Below are 20,531 nucleotides of genomic sequence, written 5' to 3' on the forward strand. Positions count from 1 at the left end.
AAAGGAACTGAGTTTTGCCTTTACTTGAACTTGTCGTTTTAATTTTCCTTCTTCTTTATGATTTTGAGCTAACACTCCATTTTAAGCTTAAACAATATTATAAATTATAAATTAATTAAAATTCTCAAAAAATTAAAATAACTCTAAAGCCTCATCATCATTTAGAAAATAATAAAACATATATATTTTTAAAGTCTAAATTTAAGATAAAAATAAAAATCTTTATCAATTCAGATATTTCTCATCATTATCAAGAAATAGAATGCTAGAGTATTAACTAATTTCTTATTAATGGGTGGCACTGGTGATGACACGCATGGCTGAAACAAAAAAATCAACAGACCAACACAAGATGGTTCATTTGACTACTAGAAAAACATTATCAAGTAGGGATTCAAACAAGAAAAAGATATAATTTGAATAGCATAGATTGGAATTGAAGACAATACAATTTGATCGAGTGTAAATCTATATCTATCATATGATTCATAAAACACAAATAATTTTTTTCCAAAACCAATTGCAATTAGAATTCCTCGGCAAAGTTAAATGACACAATCAGTCAAGCAATGATTTTTCTAACATAAAATCTAGACGTCAGTTCTACATGAGAGGCTCTCAATAAGGACAACTAATAACAGAAAACACAGTACAAGGTCAATAAACGGTTGAACCGGTGCAGAAGAAACGGGTCGTGTGTGACGCCAGGCCATTGAGGCTGTCATCTTAGGATTCAAAAATATTCACTTATTTCCTATATAATCAATTACTATTTTTCTGTTAGGCATTATTGTTAATTACATATTTTTTATTAAGAATTTGTTACTTGCTTATATCTTATATAACTGGGTAAATAAATTTTATTAAGCATTACTATTAATATATCTCTTTATTTTAAAGTTTATTAGCCCACATTTCAGTGCGCTTATCTCTCATATTTCTTATATCAATTAATTCTTCTATAATATGCATATCTACCACTGCCACTTTATTATTTCATCTCTTCTCCGTCGTCATTTTCTTTTTAAAAAAATATAGCTCTTGCTCAACCATTTTCACAATTATTGTGGCTTGATTGATGATTTGATTTGTCATTTGTCAATGTAAAATCTACAAATCCTTTTATTTGTTCATGGGAGTTTTTGCACTTTTCTGCTAAAAAATAAAGAAACCAATCATAGATAGGAGATAACGGCAATATATCTCAGGCGTACGTGTTTGTTTCTCTTTTACTTTTTTATTTGAAATTGTATTTGTTTTAATTTTGCATAAGATCTCAAGTGATAAAATAATAACACAATAGAACTCTTAAAACAATTGAGAAGAAATGTGAGAAAGAAAATGAGAGGCCTTTAAGGCATTAATGTGGAGTTTTAGGATTATCCATCACATGTTTCTTAAATCTTCTAATGTCCATTTAATATAAATTATAAAAGAGGAAAGATCGGATTGAGAAGTGGATCAGTTTTTATAGATTATATAATGCATAAGTATGGTCGCTCTATAAGTGTAATTGGAGTTGAATGTAGCACTCTACAGCAATTCTGATGGTTCCCAGGTGACACAACAAAATAGAAGCGTTTTTGTTCAATCAAGAACTACTTTCATCAGTTAATAGAAATATGAAAGGATTGATATGCAAGAAAATTTATCATTTTTGAAAGTTAATGGTGGCTTTTTTTTTTTGGTTTAAGAATCCATTTGTTAATGCAGTAATTGAATTTTCACTCGCCAATTGGTGAGGAAGGAATGGACTCCAACTCAATTGGGTGTCTTGTAGTTTCGAATAGACTCAAACTTTGTTTCACATTCCGCCACTAATGATTGCCAATATCTGAGTTTTCTAAGCGGAACAACGAAAGTTGGCAAAGCTTTATTGGATTTAATCAGGCTTGATTTAGAAGCCTGAGTATTTTAAAATCGCTTGATTTATCAAATTTGGACTCTAATAAAATGAGTTTTAATGGAAGACCTCTCAAGCGTAGCCCACAATGTTTTGAGACCTAGACGATTGAACTATCACCCAATAAAGAGAGCTATTTGGTTCAATTATTTAAGCCGTTGTACTTCAAGTAGCTGGTGCATGTTAGCCCTCCATGACCTAAGTGGATTTCGAAAACCCAAGAAAAACTGAAACTCAAAAGGGGGTGGACCTTTTTTTTTTTTACACTTATTTTGGTAATAATTTTTTTTCAATTTTAAAATATTACTGTCAACTTACTTCTTAATTATTATAGTAGAATCTTGTGTGCATAATTTGATTTATTGACATTATATGATTATATCAATGAAAGTGTAGAAAAAATTGAAAACTCATTTGCTTGTAAGAAAATAAGGTAAATAAAGAGAAAATCTCATCTAGGGCCCCCAATAAAATTTCATTTAGGGTTCAATGTATTTTGAAATTATTCTGTAGGTCCAATGACCCTTTTTGCAAATAAATTTTAGGGAGAAAAGACACAATTACCATTTGTAAAAAAAAAAAGAACTTTTTTTTCATTATCAATGGACAATTAATTATTATATGTGAACCTAAAGTTGAGAATTTGCAAACATCGAGCTATAAAAATTTGAACTTTTTGTGATGATAAAAGAATTTTACTATCAATGAATAATTATTTGTTAATATATAAACTTAAAGTTATAAATTCGTGAATATGTAATTGTAAAAATATTTTTAATGTAAAAAGTTTAAAATAATCATTGTAAAAAATCAATCTTGTAGTGGTGAATCTAAATTTGTTGTCACAACAAACCTTAATTTTGAATATAAAATCATAAATTCTAGACTTTGACTTGTGAATAAATGAATTTAACTTGTGAATACTCGAACTTTAAATTGTAAATTTGTTAAGTTGGCTAAGATGAACATGTCCACTATCTAAACAAAAGTTTCACTTTCAATGAATAATTACTTATTAATATGTGAGTCTAGAACTGTAATTCATAAGCATATAATTGTAAAAATCTGAGCTTGTACTTGTTGCTTTTTCTCACTAAGGAAAATTGTGTATTTTCTCTCTAAAACAAAACCTATAGAATAATTTCAGAATATATTGAGCCTTAATTGCATTTTTTCTTCTTTGGGAGCCCTAGATGAGATTCTCCATAAATAAAAAGATATACAAATGAAAGAAAAGAGAAAATTAAAACTTAATATGTTATGAATGAACAATTCTAAATCGTGAATGATATTGTAAATATTTTTTATATTTTATTTATATATATGTATATAAATATTATTTTTTATTGAATTATTATGTCATTAGTTGATAATAATTAATTTAATCAGTTAGATCATGAGAACCGTGATCTGTTGACCATTACAGTTTATCATCCATTCCCTTTTTTAAAACATTACCTACCTATATTCCCAGCTTTACCATTACTCTATGTAAAGATATTTTCTATTTTTTAGTTAGGTCTAGGAAATTTCCCTTTGTTCTTATCTTAGGTTGTAAAATTGTGTATACAATACTTCTTCTGTTTAAATATATAAGACATTTTTAATCGAATCTCACCCTCAATAAAATAGTTACTTACTTTCAAACTAATTCCATCTTTTTTATATTTAACCCTATTAGACAACCTGCAATAAATAAAAAGTCATTATTAATAGAGGCACTTTAAAAAAAAATAATGATTACACCTCAAATAACTAAAAAAACCTTAAATTTTTAAACATTTAACTCCCAAAAAAATATTTTATATTTTTAAATAGAGGAAATACTTATTATAAAAAAGGTTTGTGAGTATGGTATAGCTTGTCAGAATATAATTGTGACTAGAATACCATGAATATTTAAAAAAAGTCCTTGAAAAAGTTGTTCCACAATACTTAAATTTAACTCAATTTTAAATCTCACATAATTATAATTAAAAAGATTATTTAGTTCAATAAATATATTCCTAAAAATATTAATCTAAACATAAGTTTATTTGACAATTTATTATTTGATATGGTTGTGATAAGCTCATAGGTGAACCATAGGAAAGAAGAAAGATAGATGGAATCGCAATTAGACATCAATGTAAATGCACCTGCTTACTTTGTTCTTCAAATATAGTGTGGAGACAAGTAAGCAGAAGAACCCAGAAGTAGTCTACACAACAAGATAATTTAAACATAAGTTTATTTTATAATTTATTATTTGACTTGTTTTTATGTGATTAATTTAAACATATGTTGATTTTATAATTTATCATTTGATATGGGTTTGATGGATTTATTATTGTTAAATATTCAAGACGTAAACAAATAGTGGTTCCTATGTGACAAATTCTAGTAACACAAATAGCCAAAAAAAAAAAAAAAGCCCTAAAAACATTCGCAAAATGCTCTAAAAATAAAAACGTTCTGAAGATGAACGGCTCCATTGCTCCTCCGAGTATCAATTGGTATTTATATGGTTTTAGAAAGAGACCACGAGACATTACTTTCTAATACCATATTTATAAATAGCATTTAAATTGACAGGTTGACCGAAAAACTTGTCTCCATTGACTATGCCTGTTTCCTCTTCAAAACTTGTTGATTTTCCAACACCTAATTCATGTATGCAAACATTGCAGAATGTTGATGTTAATGTTATAATTGAAGACATTACAGTCGTAGCGTGTCGCATAAATTATGTTGACTGCACATTGCCATATTTAGATTTAAGCGTGTTAGTTGTGGTAGAGCCGTAGAGGTGAGGTCCGACTACAAAAGTGGGTGGTCAAACCTTTTGATTTGTTGCTTTGATATTCAAATATGTTTACCTTGTGGTCTTTTTGACCAATTTTTTCAAAGATTTTAGGGGTGTCAAATTCTCTCCCATACTCCTCAAATTTGAAGATTTTATGCAAGTCCTCAAAGAACATTAGAACTCTTTAACATTTTTGTCTCAGGTCCAAGTCAAGCCCAATTCTTGCATTGGTTGTCCAGTAACCAACATATGATGCGCGTTGCAATGTCAGTACATCATTAAAAATGCTTTTATTATTAAAGATTGGTTCAATTGATAAAAATTTAACCCCTAAATTATAAGATTATTAGTTCAAATCTCATTATTAATGTAACAACTTTATTGATGAACGACTTATAAGTATATTGTAACACTCTTTAAATTTGAAGGCATGCCTTAACTTTAATGAGCCCTCAAAACTCAATTCATATAAATTTATATGTGTGTTTGTATAAAGAAATGCTTTGGCCAAGTTTTTTTTTTCTCCTTTTTTAACAGGGAAATAGTGAATTTCAAAATAAGCACATATCTGAATTTTCTCATATTAAAAATAACACAAAAAAAATCATGTTTGGAGAACCCACCTTAGGAAATTAATTGAAGGAATTAGCTTTTATTCATTACAAGCAATAAACAATACCGAATGAACTTCTTTTATCAGTTAAAAGGCTTACAAAGATTAATACAATCCATTCTTTAAATAAAAAAAAAAAAAAACACTTTTTTACTATATTTCAATACCACAGTCCTTCCAATTCCATCGGCAATATGGACTACAATTTTCGTGTACATTACAAAATGCAAATAATCTAATTGATTTGTAAAAATTGCATACAGAAAATTGTGAGTTGAAAAAAAAAAAAATCTCGAAGACGGCTGAACTCTGTATAGTATATATAAAGTGGAGTACTAATTTGCAAATTTAGAAGATCTTTTGGTTTGCCAGTCCCGAATTAAGGAGCGAAGAGAGTGATTAGGGGTAAAGAACAAGTGAGCTAGTCTTGCATTTGTCATTGGCGATCTATCATGCCCTGAACCAACCCATGCTTCTATTGCTTCTAATTCATATGAAAACCCATCTGCTGCCACGTGTGGGTTCTTCATTACCTCCTGCATCCAATCCAACATTACATCAGCATAATGTTGATAATCAAATTCTTGTGAATTTATTTATTTTTAATACAATTCTTATGGATTTATTAATTATATATATATATTTGTCAAAAAAAAGTCCACAACACAAACATGTTTACCTGAAGTATGGGACAAAGAAAAACATTGGGCACATCCATCAGATCTTCCCTATCTACACTTCCGGTGAATCTCGTCGTGTCTCCTCTTGCAACTTCGTGATTTGCCTCTCTTCTGATCTCATTTAGTTCCATCATTGCATTTCCCATGCACAATCCTTCCTTGGGCTGAGGCCCATTGGGAAAGCCCATACACTTCGCGGCTAGCCCTGCTAGCTTTTGGGCTACTTTCATGGGCCACGGCCCAGCTGTCTCATCCAAAACTTTAACCAAATCTTCTCCCATCATCACCTCGCCCTCAACGAGACCCACCCAGTTTCTTCCTGTCAAGAGATGCATGATCAAGACTCCGAAGGCCCTTACGTCTGCTTCTAGGCTGCCTTCTTTAGACCCAAAGCCTTTGATTTTTGCAACTAGATTGCGATCAAGGAGGATACTGGAAGGAGTTAAGTGGCCATGAACGAAGGGCATGGGCTGGGCCGAGTGAAGAAAGGCCAGGCCCGAGCAAACTTCTGCGGCTATCCTAATTCGGTCTTGCCAACCCAAGGCCCGGTTTCTTCTTCTGGAAAATAGCATGTCCCTCAGGCTCCCATTGTTCATATATTCTAGAACTACGCATTTGAGCTCGGTGCAGAACCCCACCATAGCCACCACGTGAGGATGTCGAATGCTACCCAGTAGTCTCACCTGATAAGTTTACACCAAATATTATATATATATATATATATATATAGGTGGAGAAGGATTAATTGGCTGATTCTTGATGGTAAAAAAAAAAAAAAAAATTACCTTAGCTTGGAATTCTTGTGGGGACAAGACATGGGTGGAAGTGAGCATCTTGATGGCTACTGTGGAATGGTTGATTTTTCCTCTATAAACGTCGGTCCAGTCGGCGCCACCGGACTTCAACAGGAGGCGGTCGGAGAAGTCGTCGGTGGCCAACCTGATCTCGTGGGTCGTGTACTCTCTGAAACTGAAACTGGGTTCAGTCAGCCTGGCCGCCATTCCTATGGCGTCCTTTTCTTTACAGAACTCTATCCTTCTGTAAAGCACGTCTCTTTGTCTCCTGAGCTCGTCTATCTCAGCCACCATCTCCGACCTGGAGTTCGCTGCATTCTCCAATTGGATTTCGGCTTGTGACCTTGCCTGTGTGGAGATCTGAAGCTTGTTTGAGAGCTCCGATTGAAGCTCCAGCAGCGAGCTCAACCTTTTCCCGCTTTCCTCAATATCACGTCTGGTTTCGAATGTAATTTCTTTCTCGGCTTCCAATTCTTTGGCCAGCTCCTCCTTCATGCCGATTTCTTCCTTTATTTTGCTTTCAAGTTCCTGAGCCTGCAAAATGGCATGGTGAGCAAGTTGCTTGGCGACATATAAAGCAAGTGTTTAAGCCATTTCTGAAAAAGGGAGAGACTAAGTAGTTACAGGATCACGAAAAAATGATGTAAGGATAAAAAAGTCAGATCATATTAAAAATCATTAAATTTAAGGAAGTACGTTGAAGATAATAATATTAAAATTATCTCAGCCAAAAAATCAACACATATTCACTTTTTTAATTATATAATTAAATGTGATAATCTAGTCTCTTATAATAAAATTTTTAATTTTGTTGATCTTATAAGAGGGGTGGTTTTTGTAGAAATTGTGTTGGACGACAAAGCTTCTTTCTAAAGATAAGAGAGGCAATGTTGCGTATTGACTTAAAAGAAGAGCGATGAATTAATGGATCAGAAATTCAGAGTAGAAGAGTGAAACAGATAAAAGGCATGCAATTTTCTGCTTCTCCAAAATCGTCCCAATTTGTCTGTCCTTGCTAGGAAAGAGAAACACATTTCCGACCCAAAATGACAACAATAAAGAAATAAAGAAAAACGAAGAGAAAGAAACACGTGGGAGGGAGTCCCTTTTTTCATTGCTTTTGCTAAAAGCTTATTTTACTTTTATATTCTTATTTAGTTTTGATAATACCTAAATTAGAACTAGTCACTGATCCTCAAAAATATTAATCATATATAAAGAAGCCAAACCAATGTTAGATTATAATACACTTTAAATTATACATAAAAATAAATCATTCTCATTAAATTATGAGTAGGCAAATTAAAAAAAAAAAACACGTCAAGCTAGTTCAAGTAGCCGTAGTCGAGTCGGATGAGGTGTGAGTCAAGCATTTATTTATTAAAAAAAGAGAAAGAAAATAGGAGGTTGAGAATATACAATTACAAGGTTGGAAAAATTACCCGAGAGTTGCATAAACAAACGGCCCATTCAGCTTTTGCACGTCTATCACAGTGCTCTTTTGCTTCTTTCCTCTTCAATTGGATCATCTTATGCGCCTCCTCCAGTTTTCTCGTCAGCGTCTCAATTTTTTCCCCTCCCCTCTGCCCAAAGAAGAAACAAATTTAAGTATTCTCACAATATTAATTTCCTCCATTGCACCAAACCTTCGTATTTTATTTTCAGGAGGAGGAAAAGAAAAAAAGGCCAACAAAATAAAACTATGAATTCGAAATTGCATTTTTTCCACATTTTTGTTTATTTGGCACACCCATCTTCCTACTAAAGGCAATCACTCAAATCATATTAAATATGAGCATTTTTTTGAATTTAGATTCGAAACTTTTGCCTGCTTTATAAGAGACTAACTCCTTTTTATAAGTTCAATACAAGTTTATCCCTTTTTCCTACTTTCTTTGTGAAGAAAAGATTAGATGAATTGAAACCAAAATGCTCACTGAGAATGAGTTAAATTCTTCTTCGTTTTCCCCCTCTTTGGTTGGTGAGAACTGAGAATTGGAAGACAGCATCCATGTGATCTGGATCTTATTCAGGACCCAATTCTTAATGGGTCCCATAGAAGAATTAAATGTAAATAGAGTCAAGCTGGAAATCAGGAAAAGTATCAAGACAAAATCATTGAAAGCAGATGGTTATTTCTGACTTTCACACACAACCACCTTTTTAAGTTTTTTTCCTGCCCTTTTCCACCCCTTTTTAATAGTCCCTTCATGTATACACACACACGTATATAAAACTGCATGCTATAATTTAAAAAATTAATTAATTATAATAATTATATTTTTAAAAAATTAAATTAAAATATCTTATTTTATTCAATATAAATATATATTAATTATTTTTTATTAATGTAAATTATAAAGAATGATTTAAAAAATATGAATTATAAAATGGGTGATTTTATTTTAAAAAATTAGTAGTTTCTCTGATAATAAAAAATGGGGAACATATAATAAATAATAAAGCATATTTCTTCCTCTAACTGCGCCTCAGAAGAAACGAAGCGAAACAAAACGAAGCAGACAACTTTTTACAGGCAAAGTGACGGCCACTTGTTTGATAAAATATCTAAGAGAGACCATTGGTTTAACTTACCAGATTAGAATTGTTCTGTTCAATGACATCATCTGGTTCATTTGCACTAATCCTCGAGACGTCACTGTCTGGATGCTCAAGGCTAGTTTGTTCATTCGTGTTAGAAGACAACAAATCCTGGAAATAAGTTTCAATTTCTTGGCGATAGAATTCCCACTGGTTCTGTGAACCTGGGGATTCCATACTCGCTGCTAATCCACGACGGCTTCTAGAATCTGCAGGGGAATCCACCTTTCCCTCAGGCAACACTTTCTCTAACCAATCTTTGAACGTTATCTTGTCTCTCATTCTAGCAACCACGAAACCATTATCGTCCTCCATGATCTTTTCATCGTTCCGTGATCCTCTCATGAATACTTGTTTCCCTCCACATAAGATGAACAGTTCGCAGAAGTCTGGCTTATGCTGATGAATATAGAACAATCCGCTTATGGCACCTTTTGATTTCCTATATACAAATACACCACAAGAACAAAAAAAGAAAATCCTGCTTAGAATTACTCTGATTTCTCTGTGGGAAAACAAGGAAAAAACGAAGGCAAGAGGAAAAGAGAATACCAGGAGGGCTTCATCACTGAAAATCCAATGACCAATTTGGTTATCTCTAGACCGAGAATCAAGTCTGTGATGCGTTTTTGGATAGGTTCATCGAATTTCTCGACTTTGAGTATTTCAGCTGGTACCTGTGGGATAATTATCAATTCATCATCGAGTCAATTGAGAAATGATTATACTAGAGAAGGGGGGGGGAGCTTACAAACCTTCCCGCAGAAAGCTACGTACTTAGAGAGCTGCCTGTCGATTTTATCTTGCTCTAACTTCCTGAGAGCTGGTAACATCTCATCGTTCACTGATCTTGCAGGGAGTTTCCCAACTGCAAAACGATCCCAGTTGAATTTGAAGGAGAATCGAGAAGACAAGAGAGATTATGAGAAAAGTTTCTGGGTGAGAAACTTACATGGGGTATAAACGTGATCCTTGGATGTGTTGTGACTGACATAGAGAATAACAATGGAAATAGGATGAGACTTCCATTTACTGAGAGCCCAATTCAAGGTTTTGATTCCATCTTGCAGATCATTGCTGACAGCAACATGTATCTTCCCTGTTTGGGTGGTGGTGGTGGCGGCCTCCATAATTAAGCTTCCCAATTCCCCTGTTTGGCTGCTGAATCAGGAAGAAGATGAAGCAAGTCCGGCGAGATTCATATCAGCAAGACAACAAAAAAGAAGGTGGTGACGCTGTTGATGATGTGGCCGTCAAGTATTATCCTATTAGATTAGCTGGTATGAAAGAATTGGGGAAAAGGAAGAGTCGGTGTATCTCATTTTCAAAGTTGTGTGATTTTCGCAAGGAATTGATATGCATTGCATTAGAGCGAGAGCGAGAGAGAGAGAGAGAGAGAGAGAGAGCTCTCTTTGAAGAGGACGGCCCCATTTGGACTTTTCTTTATGTTGTGGGACCCGGCAAGCCCAGTTTGGTTCTTTTACCATGCAGAGCTAATAATTCGAATCAAATTTTACAAGTTAGCTCAAACTCAATTTAAACAATTTAAGATCAAGTTTAAAAAAATTAATTTTTTTTGTATTAAGGCCTATACACTGAAAAAATTTTCAGCCAAGCCCAATTTCAAATACTCAAATAAAAAAAAATTATATTTTTAAAAAATATTTAAAATATAATAAATATTAAATAATTTTTTAAATTTTAAGTTATTTTATATTAAAATGTCACATATGTGAGTCTTATAAATTATTTAAGTATTTAAAAAATATAAAATAAAATAATTAATTTTAAAGTAAAAAAATTAAGTGAAAATAATTTTAAAAAAAATTTAAATATTTAGATCGTACGAAACCCAAAAAAATTTAAAGTGAGATTGATTATTTGGGTTTTTTAAAAAGTTGAGCTTATTTGAATTCAGTCTGTTCAAACTAAAACCCAGCCCTGATTCCCACCTTTAGCCATTTGAATATTCACGCCCATAGCTATATTATTTCAGTGGTTTATCCAAGAAGTCAAATTTTGTTCTTTTATTCACGCGAATATCAGGAATGCTAATCTTTCATGTGAAAGATTTGACAAGAGGTGATGGCAATGCCTTGAACAATCAAAAGATTTGAAAATCTAATTTCATGTGGAAGAGTATTCCCATCTAATCATTATTTCTTAAAAATTGAAAGTATAACTTCATGACTTTTTATTTTGGGAGAAGGACAGAAAAGTAACTCCCAGGTAAACAAATAACAATAAAGTACCATGAATTGTATTAATTATTATGAAGTTTTAAGGGACTTCGTTGGCATAAATTGTTTGAAATTACTTTTTTTAACCTCATGATTAATAAGAGAGACACTCAGATTATTGATTTTGTGCTCCCCTCGGTCCCTTTTTTTCTTGGCCAAAACGAATCAATTTTATTAATCATCAAACATCAAATAACACACACTAATGCCCCCCTCTGTCCTTACATCGCTACTTTTGGCTCCCATTAGCAGAACCTAGGTTTCTTCAAGCAAGGAATATGGCATATTTTGGATATTCCATTTCAACATTACATTCACATACTTTATAGTTGGTCCAATTTAATGGTTAAAAAATCAAACTGAACCAAATAGTTCGACTGATCAAGCTAACGGCTCGGTTAAGCTAAAAAAACTATATGGGGAGTTGAGTAGGATTGGACTGCTTTGGACTGACGGACGAATCAGGAATGGAGATCAAGCTGAGAACCAGATCCAACTTTCAAAAATCAAGCTGTTCAAAAAAATGCCCTTTTTATTTTTTATTAATTTTTTTTAAAAAATGACTAATTTTTTTAATCATTTAATGTTATATTGCATCGTATAGCTTATTAATTCATAATAAACTTAAAATACTTGATTTTATTTTTAAGGTAAATAATAATTTTGTATTTATTTCTTATATTTAGATTATTATATACATATATAATTTTTTAATTTAATTATTATATTACCAGTTTGACCATTGATCCAATCTAATTAAACCATATGAACTATAAACTGTTAATTGGTTCAATATCCAATCTTGTTTAAAAAATATTGGTCCAATTACAAACTCCATTGTTGGTGTGAAGATTGGAGAGTTTATTCTTGATCATTAGCCACAACAGATTCATCCATTAGCTACAATTGACAATACAACTTTAGTGGCCCAACTTCAAAAATTCATAATTAATTTTATACATTCTCAAAAATAGTGAATTAGAATTCCATAAAAAGCTTGAGGTTTACTTTCAAATATAAAAAGAATTACTCATAAATATTATTATTTATTTTTTGAAAATCTTTAATTACAAAGACAGTTCATTTTTTAATCTTCTTCCAAAACTTAATTGATTATAAAATCATTTCCTAATGTATTTAAATACCCTCAAATTCTTTTAAAATATTATTAACTTGATTAACTCAAAATGTAAGAATTTGGGATATCACAAGATGTGAGGTTACATGAAAATTAGATTGTTGATTGATTCTACTAAAATTCAAAGTTAAATCTCAAGGGAATATTTCAAGAATTATCCTTTTGTCAAACTTGCTAAAGAAACTTAGCGAAGTTTATGTAAATGATCGGTCAATTATTCTTAATCATGCTTGTATAGAACCTAATAGATGTATTGACCACTTGGGGGTCAAAAAAGTCATGGAATGAATGCAATCTTCGTAATCAAAGAAATTGCAATTGGATTTTCTGTTGTACTAATTTTTTTATTCACTATAAGTATTTTTTATTAAAGGTAATATTATTTAAGGCATGGTCAAATATTAAATGTAGTTATCTCTTACAAAAATGTTTCTCTAAAATCTTGCCTTCTTCTAGCATTAAAAAATCAAAGAAAAGAAAAAAAAAGAAAGAACTATTTTTTAACAATTCAGTTATTGATTTCTTTCATGTGAGAAAGTCAAATAAATTAAAACATAATAGTCACACGTAAAAGAAATTAAATTCACACTAATTGTTGAGGCCAGGAGAATGTTTCAGCTGTTTATGAATCAGTTGTGGGGTCAGCAACCGAATCCAACGACGAGGATATTATTTAGGTTATAATATATTTTTGGTATTCTAATTTTATAAAAAGTTTTAGTTTGATCATTTTATTTTATAAAGTGTGTTTTTAGTCTTTTAACCCTAAAAATATCAATCTCAAATGATTATTTGTTGTGACAGTCATTATTATTTTACAAATTAAATTTAATATGTTAACATTTAAATTTTTTTATTAATAATTAAAAGTTCATTATAAGAAATTTTTTTGTTAATAAAACTAATAGGATTAGGGTTAAAAAAATTAAAAAAATACACTTTATAATATAAAGACTAAAATAAAAATTTGTATAAAATTAACGAATTAAAACCACATTTCAGCCTCTCATTTATAACATGAAGAATGAAATACACTATAACTTCTCTAATGTATACAAAGACCCCAATGAAGATTGGATCTTCTTGCAAAATAAAAAAATCACATGAATATAAAAATTGTAAGCAACGTTTATAAGGGTGAATAATAAGTGCGAGTCTTTTATTCCACTTTTTTTAGTTTATCATAAAATAATAGAAAATAACTTCAAGAGTTATAAAAAAAAGATCAATTTTGGTTATTTTTTATAATTTTTGGAGTCATTGTTTATAATTTTTGGATCATTTATTATAATTTTTTGATAATTTTTAGCAATTTTTTGGTCTTTTTTATAATTTTTATATCATTTTTTGATCAACTAACAATTAAAATTAACTTTTATTAATGGCAGGAGTTAATTACACTATTTTTTTATAATTAAATAAATAATTTATACAATAAATAAGTTCAAAATCTAACATACGACATGATCTAAAATTCAGAAATAACTTACTAATTTACCCTTTAAAATAATAAAATGACTAATATCTTTGTCAAACATTCCCAGATGAACAAACACCTTCAGTTTTTTTATTTCGGGACCAAATAACTATAGCGATGCGTTAATAACTACTATTTATCAGCTAGTTTGACTATATTTAATCATCACATCATCATGCATTGTCTTCGTTACTTCTTATTGCAATTTTTATTATTTTTTTAAGCAAAACAAAATAATATTATATATACATAAAAAAGATGAAACATTACAATCACTATAAAAAGAAACATGACTGTCAACAGTAACTTTTGTGAATAATTTATGATCAACATAAAAATTGCCATTGACAGTTTAATTTTCTATAACAATAGCTAAAGTTATAGTTGAAAGTATGACTTCCTATAATAATAATATAAAGTTATTAATGATTGTTAAATTTTCAATAACAACCTATGCTTGTCTATACTAAAAGTTTAAGTTTCAATGACACGTAGAAAATTTACAATTAGTGATAATTTTTTAGAGTTATTACAAAAAGTGTAACTTTCAGTAGTGATTTTAACTATTATATCAATTATATCTATAGTTTATTTTAGACAAAATAGATAATATAATTCAAAATTTTAATAAATTAAAAAAATTAAATTGAAGTATTTAATCATAATAATAGTATTTTATAATATTTTATATGTAATATATATGTGTTTAATTGACTTACATAACAAATCAAATGTTATCTAGTTATATGTGTGTTTGTTTAATTTAATAACATACATACATACATAGATATATATATATATATATATATATATATTAAATTATGCAACAATAGATTTATAACTCAATGAAAATATAGTAAGATGCAAATGAAGGAGGTTATAAGTTTAAACCATAAAGGACACATGGCGTGAGGTGGCGAAGCCACATAATAGTGACATGTGCCACATGGGAGGGTAATATGGTGTCATGTGGTAGGGTATATTAATATCACTTTTTAACATTTCTCAACTTTTAATTATGACTATCTTTTTGTAATAATTTTTTCTTTTTGTGATAACATTTGTCATCATTGATTGCATATTTTTAGTGATGGCTTTTATTATTGTCACAAATAAAGTCAACGATAAAAGTTCTCACAATGACTTTTTCTTGTTATTGAAAATTTTTAGGAGTGACAAAAGTTACCACTAAAAATTAAGTTTTTTATAATAAGTTATAGAGCAAGATTTCTAAAACCACAAAAAATTGTTCAATAAAAGAGAGTGAAGATTTATCAGCAATAGGAATATTAAAGGATGAAAATAAGTTAATTAACTAAGTGAACTAAATTAATCAGCTTCTATAATTGCATTGCCATAATATCAGATTTATGAGGACGACAATGCTTTTTATGAGGGATAAATTAGTGTTTTGGTAAAGGTTAATCAGAATGCTATTATATTGTCAGTGCAATGTGTGTGAAGCTTTTGGACCTGGGAGATAAAAAAACCAAGTCAAATTGCTCTGGCATATACAAGGGCATGAACTAAAACGATGTTCCAGAGTTTTCTCTTGCCTGGGCAACCAATAAGACTAGATCCTGTTTCATTAATCTAATACTAAGTCCTCCTTTATTCACCAGCGCTCCCCACACCCCGGTTTTTTCTTTTTTTTGATGATTCCCATATAAACTATTTTATGAAATAAGACTTAAACTTCTTGTTATTGTTAAGGTAGGTACCCGTTAATGAAGCTTATGTCCTGTTTGGTATGTTAGAAATAATTTGATGAAGATGGATATGAATATGAAAATAAAAATTGATATAAGGTTTAAAAATATGTTTGGTATGTTTATAGAATTGATAGATTATTTTTTTTAACATTAATATTTAAAATATAAAAGGATTAAAATGCTCCTACTTCTAAAAAAATTGCTCTGTCCCAGATATCAAAATCACCATCGCAATCCATATATCAAAAATTACCATCCAATGAAACAAAGATATAAATAAAAAATCAAAATCTTAACCTTCATATTTGTTCTTTGCTCCTCAGTCATCGCATCCTCATAGGAAACGATGTTGTGAGGGCAATAAGAGGGAGTTGTAGTGAAAAAGAAGAGACAAAGAAAGTGGGTTGTTGTCATTGTTAGTTCCGGTTCATCTTTATCACTATTAGATCTAAAAAAAGAGGGGTCATTGTCGATAATAAAGGAGTTGCAAAGGAGAAGAGACAACAGAAGAGGTGGGTCATTGTTGTTGTTAGATCTAGTTCATCTCTATCTTTGTTGCTGTTGTTTCTTGGATGTTGCCATAGTTGCCGTCAAGTTGGTTCTCTTGTTGCCTGTCAAGTGTGTTGAGATGAAGGAAGGGTATAACAAAAAAGATGAGGTAAGAAGGCTTGATGAAATTTAAGCTTTTATGAATATTTGATGAAAAGCAATTTCATCAAATTTAATAAAAATGGCTTCCATATGAAAGCTCGATGTCACTCATTTTTACACGAATCAAACATGCAAAATTTTGAATTTCACTTCAATCATTTCTAATCTAATATATCAAATAAGACCTTAGACTTATAGGCACACGCACTTCTTGGATTTCAATTGAACGAGTAACTTGTTGATTGACGTGAGTCGCATTTTTCCCAGCTTAATTAGTTGCAAAGCGAATCCCAAGGATTTCTGCTAGCTGAAGTTTCCCTGAATGAGATAATTGAGTACTTTGATATTGCAACTTTTTATTTGAAAATGTGTAACGTTGACAAGCTGCATACATTTATGTATTTTATATTTTACGTGGACGAAGTCAGGCTTATAGTTCTTTTATTCTTTTTCGGCGGTACGTTCCTAACTATATGCTTTGTTTGATATCTCATGCTTCATGTAATGTATAAGCATCACTATTTTTATTTCTAAGTAATAAAATTATAGATCCATTATGCCATTAATTAATTAAGTGTTTTGATTAGTTGTATGCAATTTGCACACGTGTGTGTGTGTGAACCTTATCCTTAATTATGTGAGCCCCATACATTTTTGGGAGCATACATAATGGGTTATATATCTTTTTACATACATATATTATTTGTAGGTTATGAATAAAAATTATATTGATATCATTATCAAGAGGTAATAAAATAAAAATGAACCCACCAAGCGTATGTAAGAATTTCTCTAGCGTGAATATTTATTTGTTTGTATTGATTGATTTTTTTTTTATAAAAATAAAAACAAAGAATGGTTACTTATTTTTACTTTCTTCTTTTTGGAGTTGATCTCTTGGGCCAACTTTGGAGTGGAGAATTTTTCTGAATGCAACATAACAGAGGGGCTCGAATATGAAATGGAAATAGTTGAGCCGAAAGCCCATTCAAATCATATAAGGCCTCATATAGGTTTTGTCATCAATGAGCCCAATACCTTTGTACCATCCTCAACCCAAACCACTTGGCATCTTTCCTGACCTTCCGCAAAAATAGCTCCCACTTTCTTGTTATTGTTAAGGTGGGTACTCGTTAAAGAAGCTTATTTTTTGTTTTTTATATTTGAAATAATTTTGATGAAGATGGATATACATATCAAAATAAAAATTAATATATGGTTTAAAAATATGTTTGGTATGTTTATAGAATTGATAGATTATTTTTATTTAACATTAATATTTAAAATATAAAAGGATTAAAATGCTCCTACTTCTAAAAAAATTACTTTGTCCCAGATATCAAAATCACCATCGCAATTCATATATCAAAATTACCATTCAATGAAACAAAGATATAAATAAAAAATCAAAATCTTAGCCTTCATATTTGTTCACTAGTGCAAAATAATAATTTAATGACATATTTTTTACCACAATTCGTAAAAAACTGTGGTAATACATGAGATGATGGCTTATTGATAATTAACTTGAAAAGTAGATTATTTATGGTGATAGCTCTATGATAAACTGTCGCCATAAATGCTTATGACAAATATTTAAATTAAATAATTTAATTAAATAATTAAAATAAATTATTACTTAAATGTTTATTACATAAATGTAATTCATTTACAAAATAATTATAATTGAAATCAATTATTAATTATATTATTTATTATTTATTATTTATTATTAATAAATTAATATTTAAGGAAAATTAATTTTTTCTAAATTAAAAAATATTAAAATAAATTTATTTAGAAGATAATTATACTTCATAAAAATTATTTATTATATTCATAATTAATTATGTAATATCAAAGATAAATTAATTGTATCCAAAATAAAAAATATTAAATAAATTTTATTTAGAGACTATTATACTAAATAAAAATTATTTATTATATTCATAATAAATAATGTAATATCTATGTCAAATTAATTGTGTCTAGATAAAAAAATATTAACTAATTTTATTTAATATCATTGAATAATTAATATATTTTTTATAATTAAAATTCAAATTTTCTAAAAATTGGGTATATTAAAAAAGAACATAAAATAAAATAAATCTTAAAATAATTAAATTAAATTAATTTTATATATTTTATTTTTTATTTATTTATGTCTAAATTCAGATATTTTGAAATTCAAAATGTCTAAATTCAGACAACATTTGGCGATATGCCTGAGGGCGTTTGTCACTAAAGCTTGTCTGAATTTCAGAAAAAATTGTCTAGAATTCAGACAATATCTTTAACGACAGGTCTTGAGGGTGCTGATCATTAAAGCCTTTTAAAAAAATATTACAGTGACAATCCCCTGGGGATCTGTCACCATAAATATAGCAATAGACCCCGAGGCAACTGTCACTATTATTAATTAATTAAAATAAAATTTTATTTTTAAAATAAAATAATATTTTTTAAAACAATATTTTATTTTAGGACACATTTAATATGTTTGAATTAAGACACATTAAATTTATTTTAATTACACATTAAATAAGATTTTTTAAATAAAATCTTATTTTTTAAAATAATATTTTTTAAGACAGATTTAATGTGTCTAAATTAAGACACATTAAATGTGTCTTAATTAAGTTAAATAAAATATTATTTTTAAAATAATATTTTATTTTAAGACATGGTTAATGTGTCTAAATTAAGACATATTAAAAGTGTCTTAAAATAATTTTTTTAAAAAAAATACATGGTTTACGGCGACAGTTGCCCCGTGAGCTGTCGCTGTAAATGTTTCTGAAAATGAGACACATTTATGGCGACAAGCAGTGGGTTAACTTTCATCGTAAATGGTGCTAAAAGACTAAATTCCTCAGCTCGTGATCTCTCAGCTCGTGCTGTCACTCTCCCTCACAATTCCAGCTATCACAGTCGCCCACAGCTCATCTTTCCCATAGCTCATCCTCAAGCTCACTCATTCCCCCTTAGCTCGTAGCTCGCTTCCTCATTCCTCCTTAGCTTGTAGCTCTTGCAGCTTAAAGAGTGCCTACAGCTCCAGCTCACCTTATCCCATAGCTTGCTGCCGCTTTCAGCTATGGTGCCCCTAGCTCGCCGCCGCCTTCAGCTTCTGCACCCCCAGCTCGCCGTCGCCATCACCTTCGGTTCAACTTCCCTTACCCCCAGCACATCTCAACTTTTAGGTGTTTTTTAATTTTTTAATTAGCTTTTTATGCTTCACAAAATTAATTTTTTTGCTGATTTTAATTTTTTGTTCTTTTTACTATTTTTTTATTTGTTTCTTAATAATTTTTAAACACCTACTATCATAAATTAATTAAAATATTGTTTGATGGCTGTATGTGATAGTTTGAATTGGTTGTTGATTAGAGTTAATACTTATTGACAATTCAGTTGAATTTAATTATTAAAATTTGTTTAATTTTGTTCAAATTGGTGTTTTGGAAAGGTTAAATAGAACAATATATTTCAATTATTCTTTTAGCTCTACAAAAGTAAATTAGATTATTATTTGATGGTTGTATATGATAGCTGAATTGGTTGTTGATTAGAATTGATAATTTTAAAAATTCAATTGAGAGGTTAAATTGAATAAATTGAGGGGTCTAGTGTCCAAAAAATCTTGCTTTATAAACTGTTATGCTGTCAAAATTATTTTAGATTTCAAATTATAAATTATTTGTTGAAATTTAAAATAGGTAATAATAAATTATAGTTGGATAGATGCTTTATGAATAAGTGATAAATATGAGAGTGGAGTAGATCATTTTTTAAAATTTGCAAAGAATAATGTTCCTAATAACAAAGGATTATTTTATTATCCTCGTGTTAAGTGCTTGAATGGGTTGTGATAAAGTCCTGTAGAGATTAAGGATCACCTAATTTATTTTGGGTTTTACAAAGCATATAGACAGTG

General features: G+C 29.8%; 1 protein-coding gene across 2 annotated transcripts; it reads right to left on the reverse strand.

Moving 5' to 3' along the window:
• Positions 1-5,598: 5,598 nt before the first annotated feature.
• Positions 5,599-10,733, reverse strand: LOC129300220 (putative U-box domain-containing protein 50). Of its 2 annotated transcripts, XM_054938766.1 has the most exons (8): positions 10,329-10,733; positions 10,132-10,244; positions 9,929-10,053; positions 9,371-9,818; positions 8,218-8,358; positions 6,767-7,309; positions 5,981-6,664; positions 5,599-5,837 (listed from the first exon to the last, which is right to left on the reverse strand). In XM_054938766.1, exons 1-8 carry the CDS (start codon positions 10,504-10,506, stop codon positions 5,637-5,639), a joined length of 2,433 nt encoding a protein of 810 aa, XP_054794741.1. In that variant the 5' UTR covers positions 10,507-10,733; the 3' UTR covers positions 5,599-5,636. The 2 variants fall into 2 exon arrangements, with proteins under 2 accessions (XP_054794741.1, XP_054794742.1); XM_054938767.1 differs by lacking the exon at positions 10,329-10,733 and having other exon boundaries at positions 10,154-10,244.
• Between the last annotated feature and the right edge of the window lie 9,798 nt (positions 10,734-20,531).

The sequence above is a fragment of the Prosopis cineraria genome, unplaced genomic scaffold (assembly GCF_029017545.1).
Source record: "Prosopis cineraria cultivar Desert tree isolate PC_DT_omini unplaced genomic scaffold, ASM2901754v1 PC1486, whole genome shotgun sequence".
NCBI lineage: Eukaryota > Viridiplantae > Streptophyta > Magnoliopsida > Fabales > Fabaceae > Prosopis > Prosopis cineraria.

Excerpts from the sequence above, each read along its gene's own strand:
- LOC129300220 (XM_054938766.1), bottom strand. The coding sequence starts at position 10,506 with ATGGAGGCCGCCACCACCACCACCCAAACAGGGAAGATACATGTTGCT. Across the intron at positions 10,054-10,131 it reads ACGTAGCTTTCTGCGGGAAG|GTACCAGCTGAAATACTCAA; the intron begins GTTTGTAAGCTC and ends ATTATCCCACAG. Across the intron at positions 7,310-8,217 it reads TTTGTTTATGCAACTCTCGG|GCTCAGGAACTTGAAAGCAA; the intron begins GTAATTTTTCCA and ends GCCATTTTGCAG.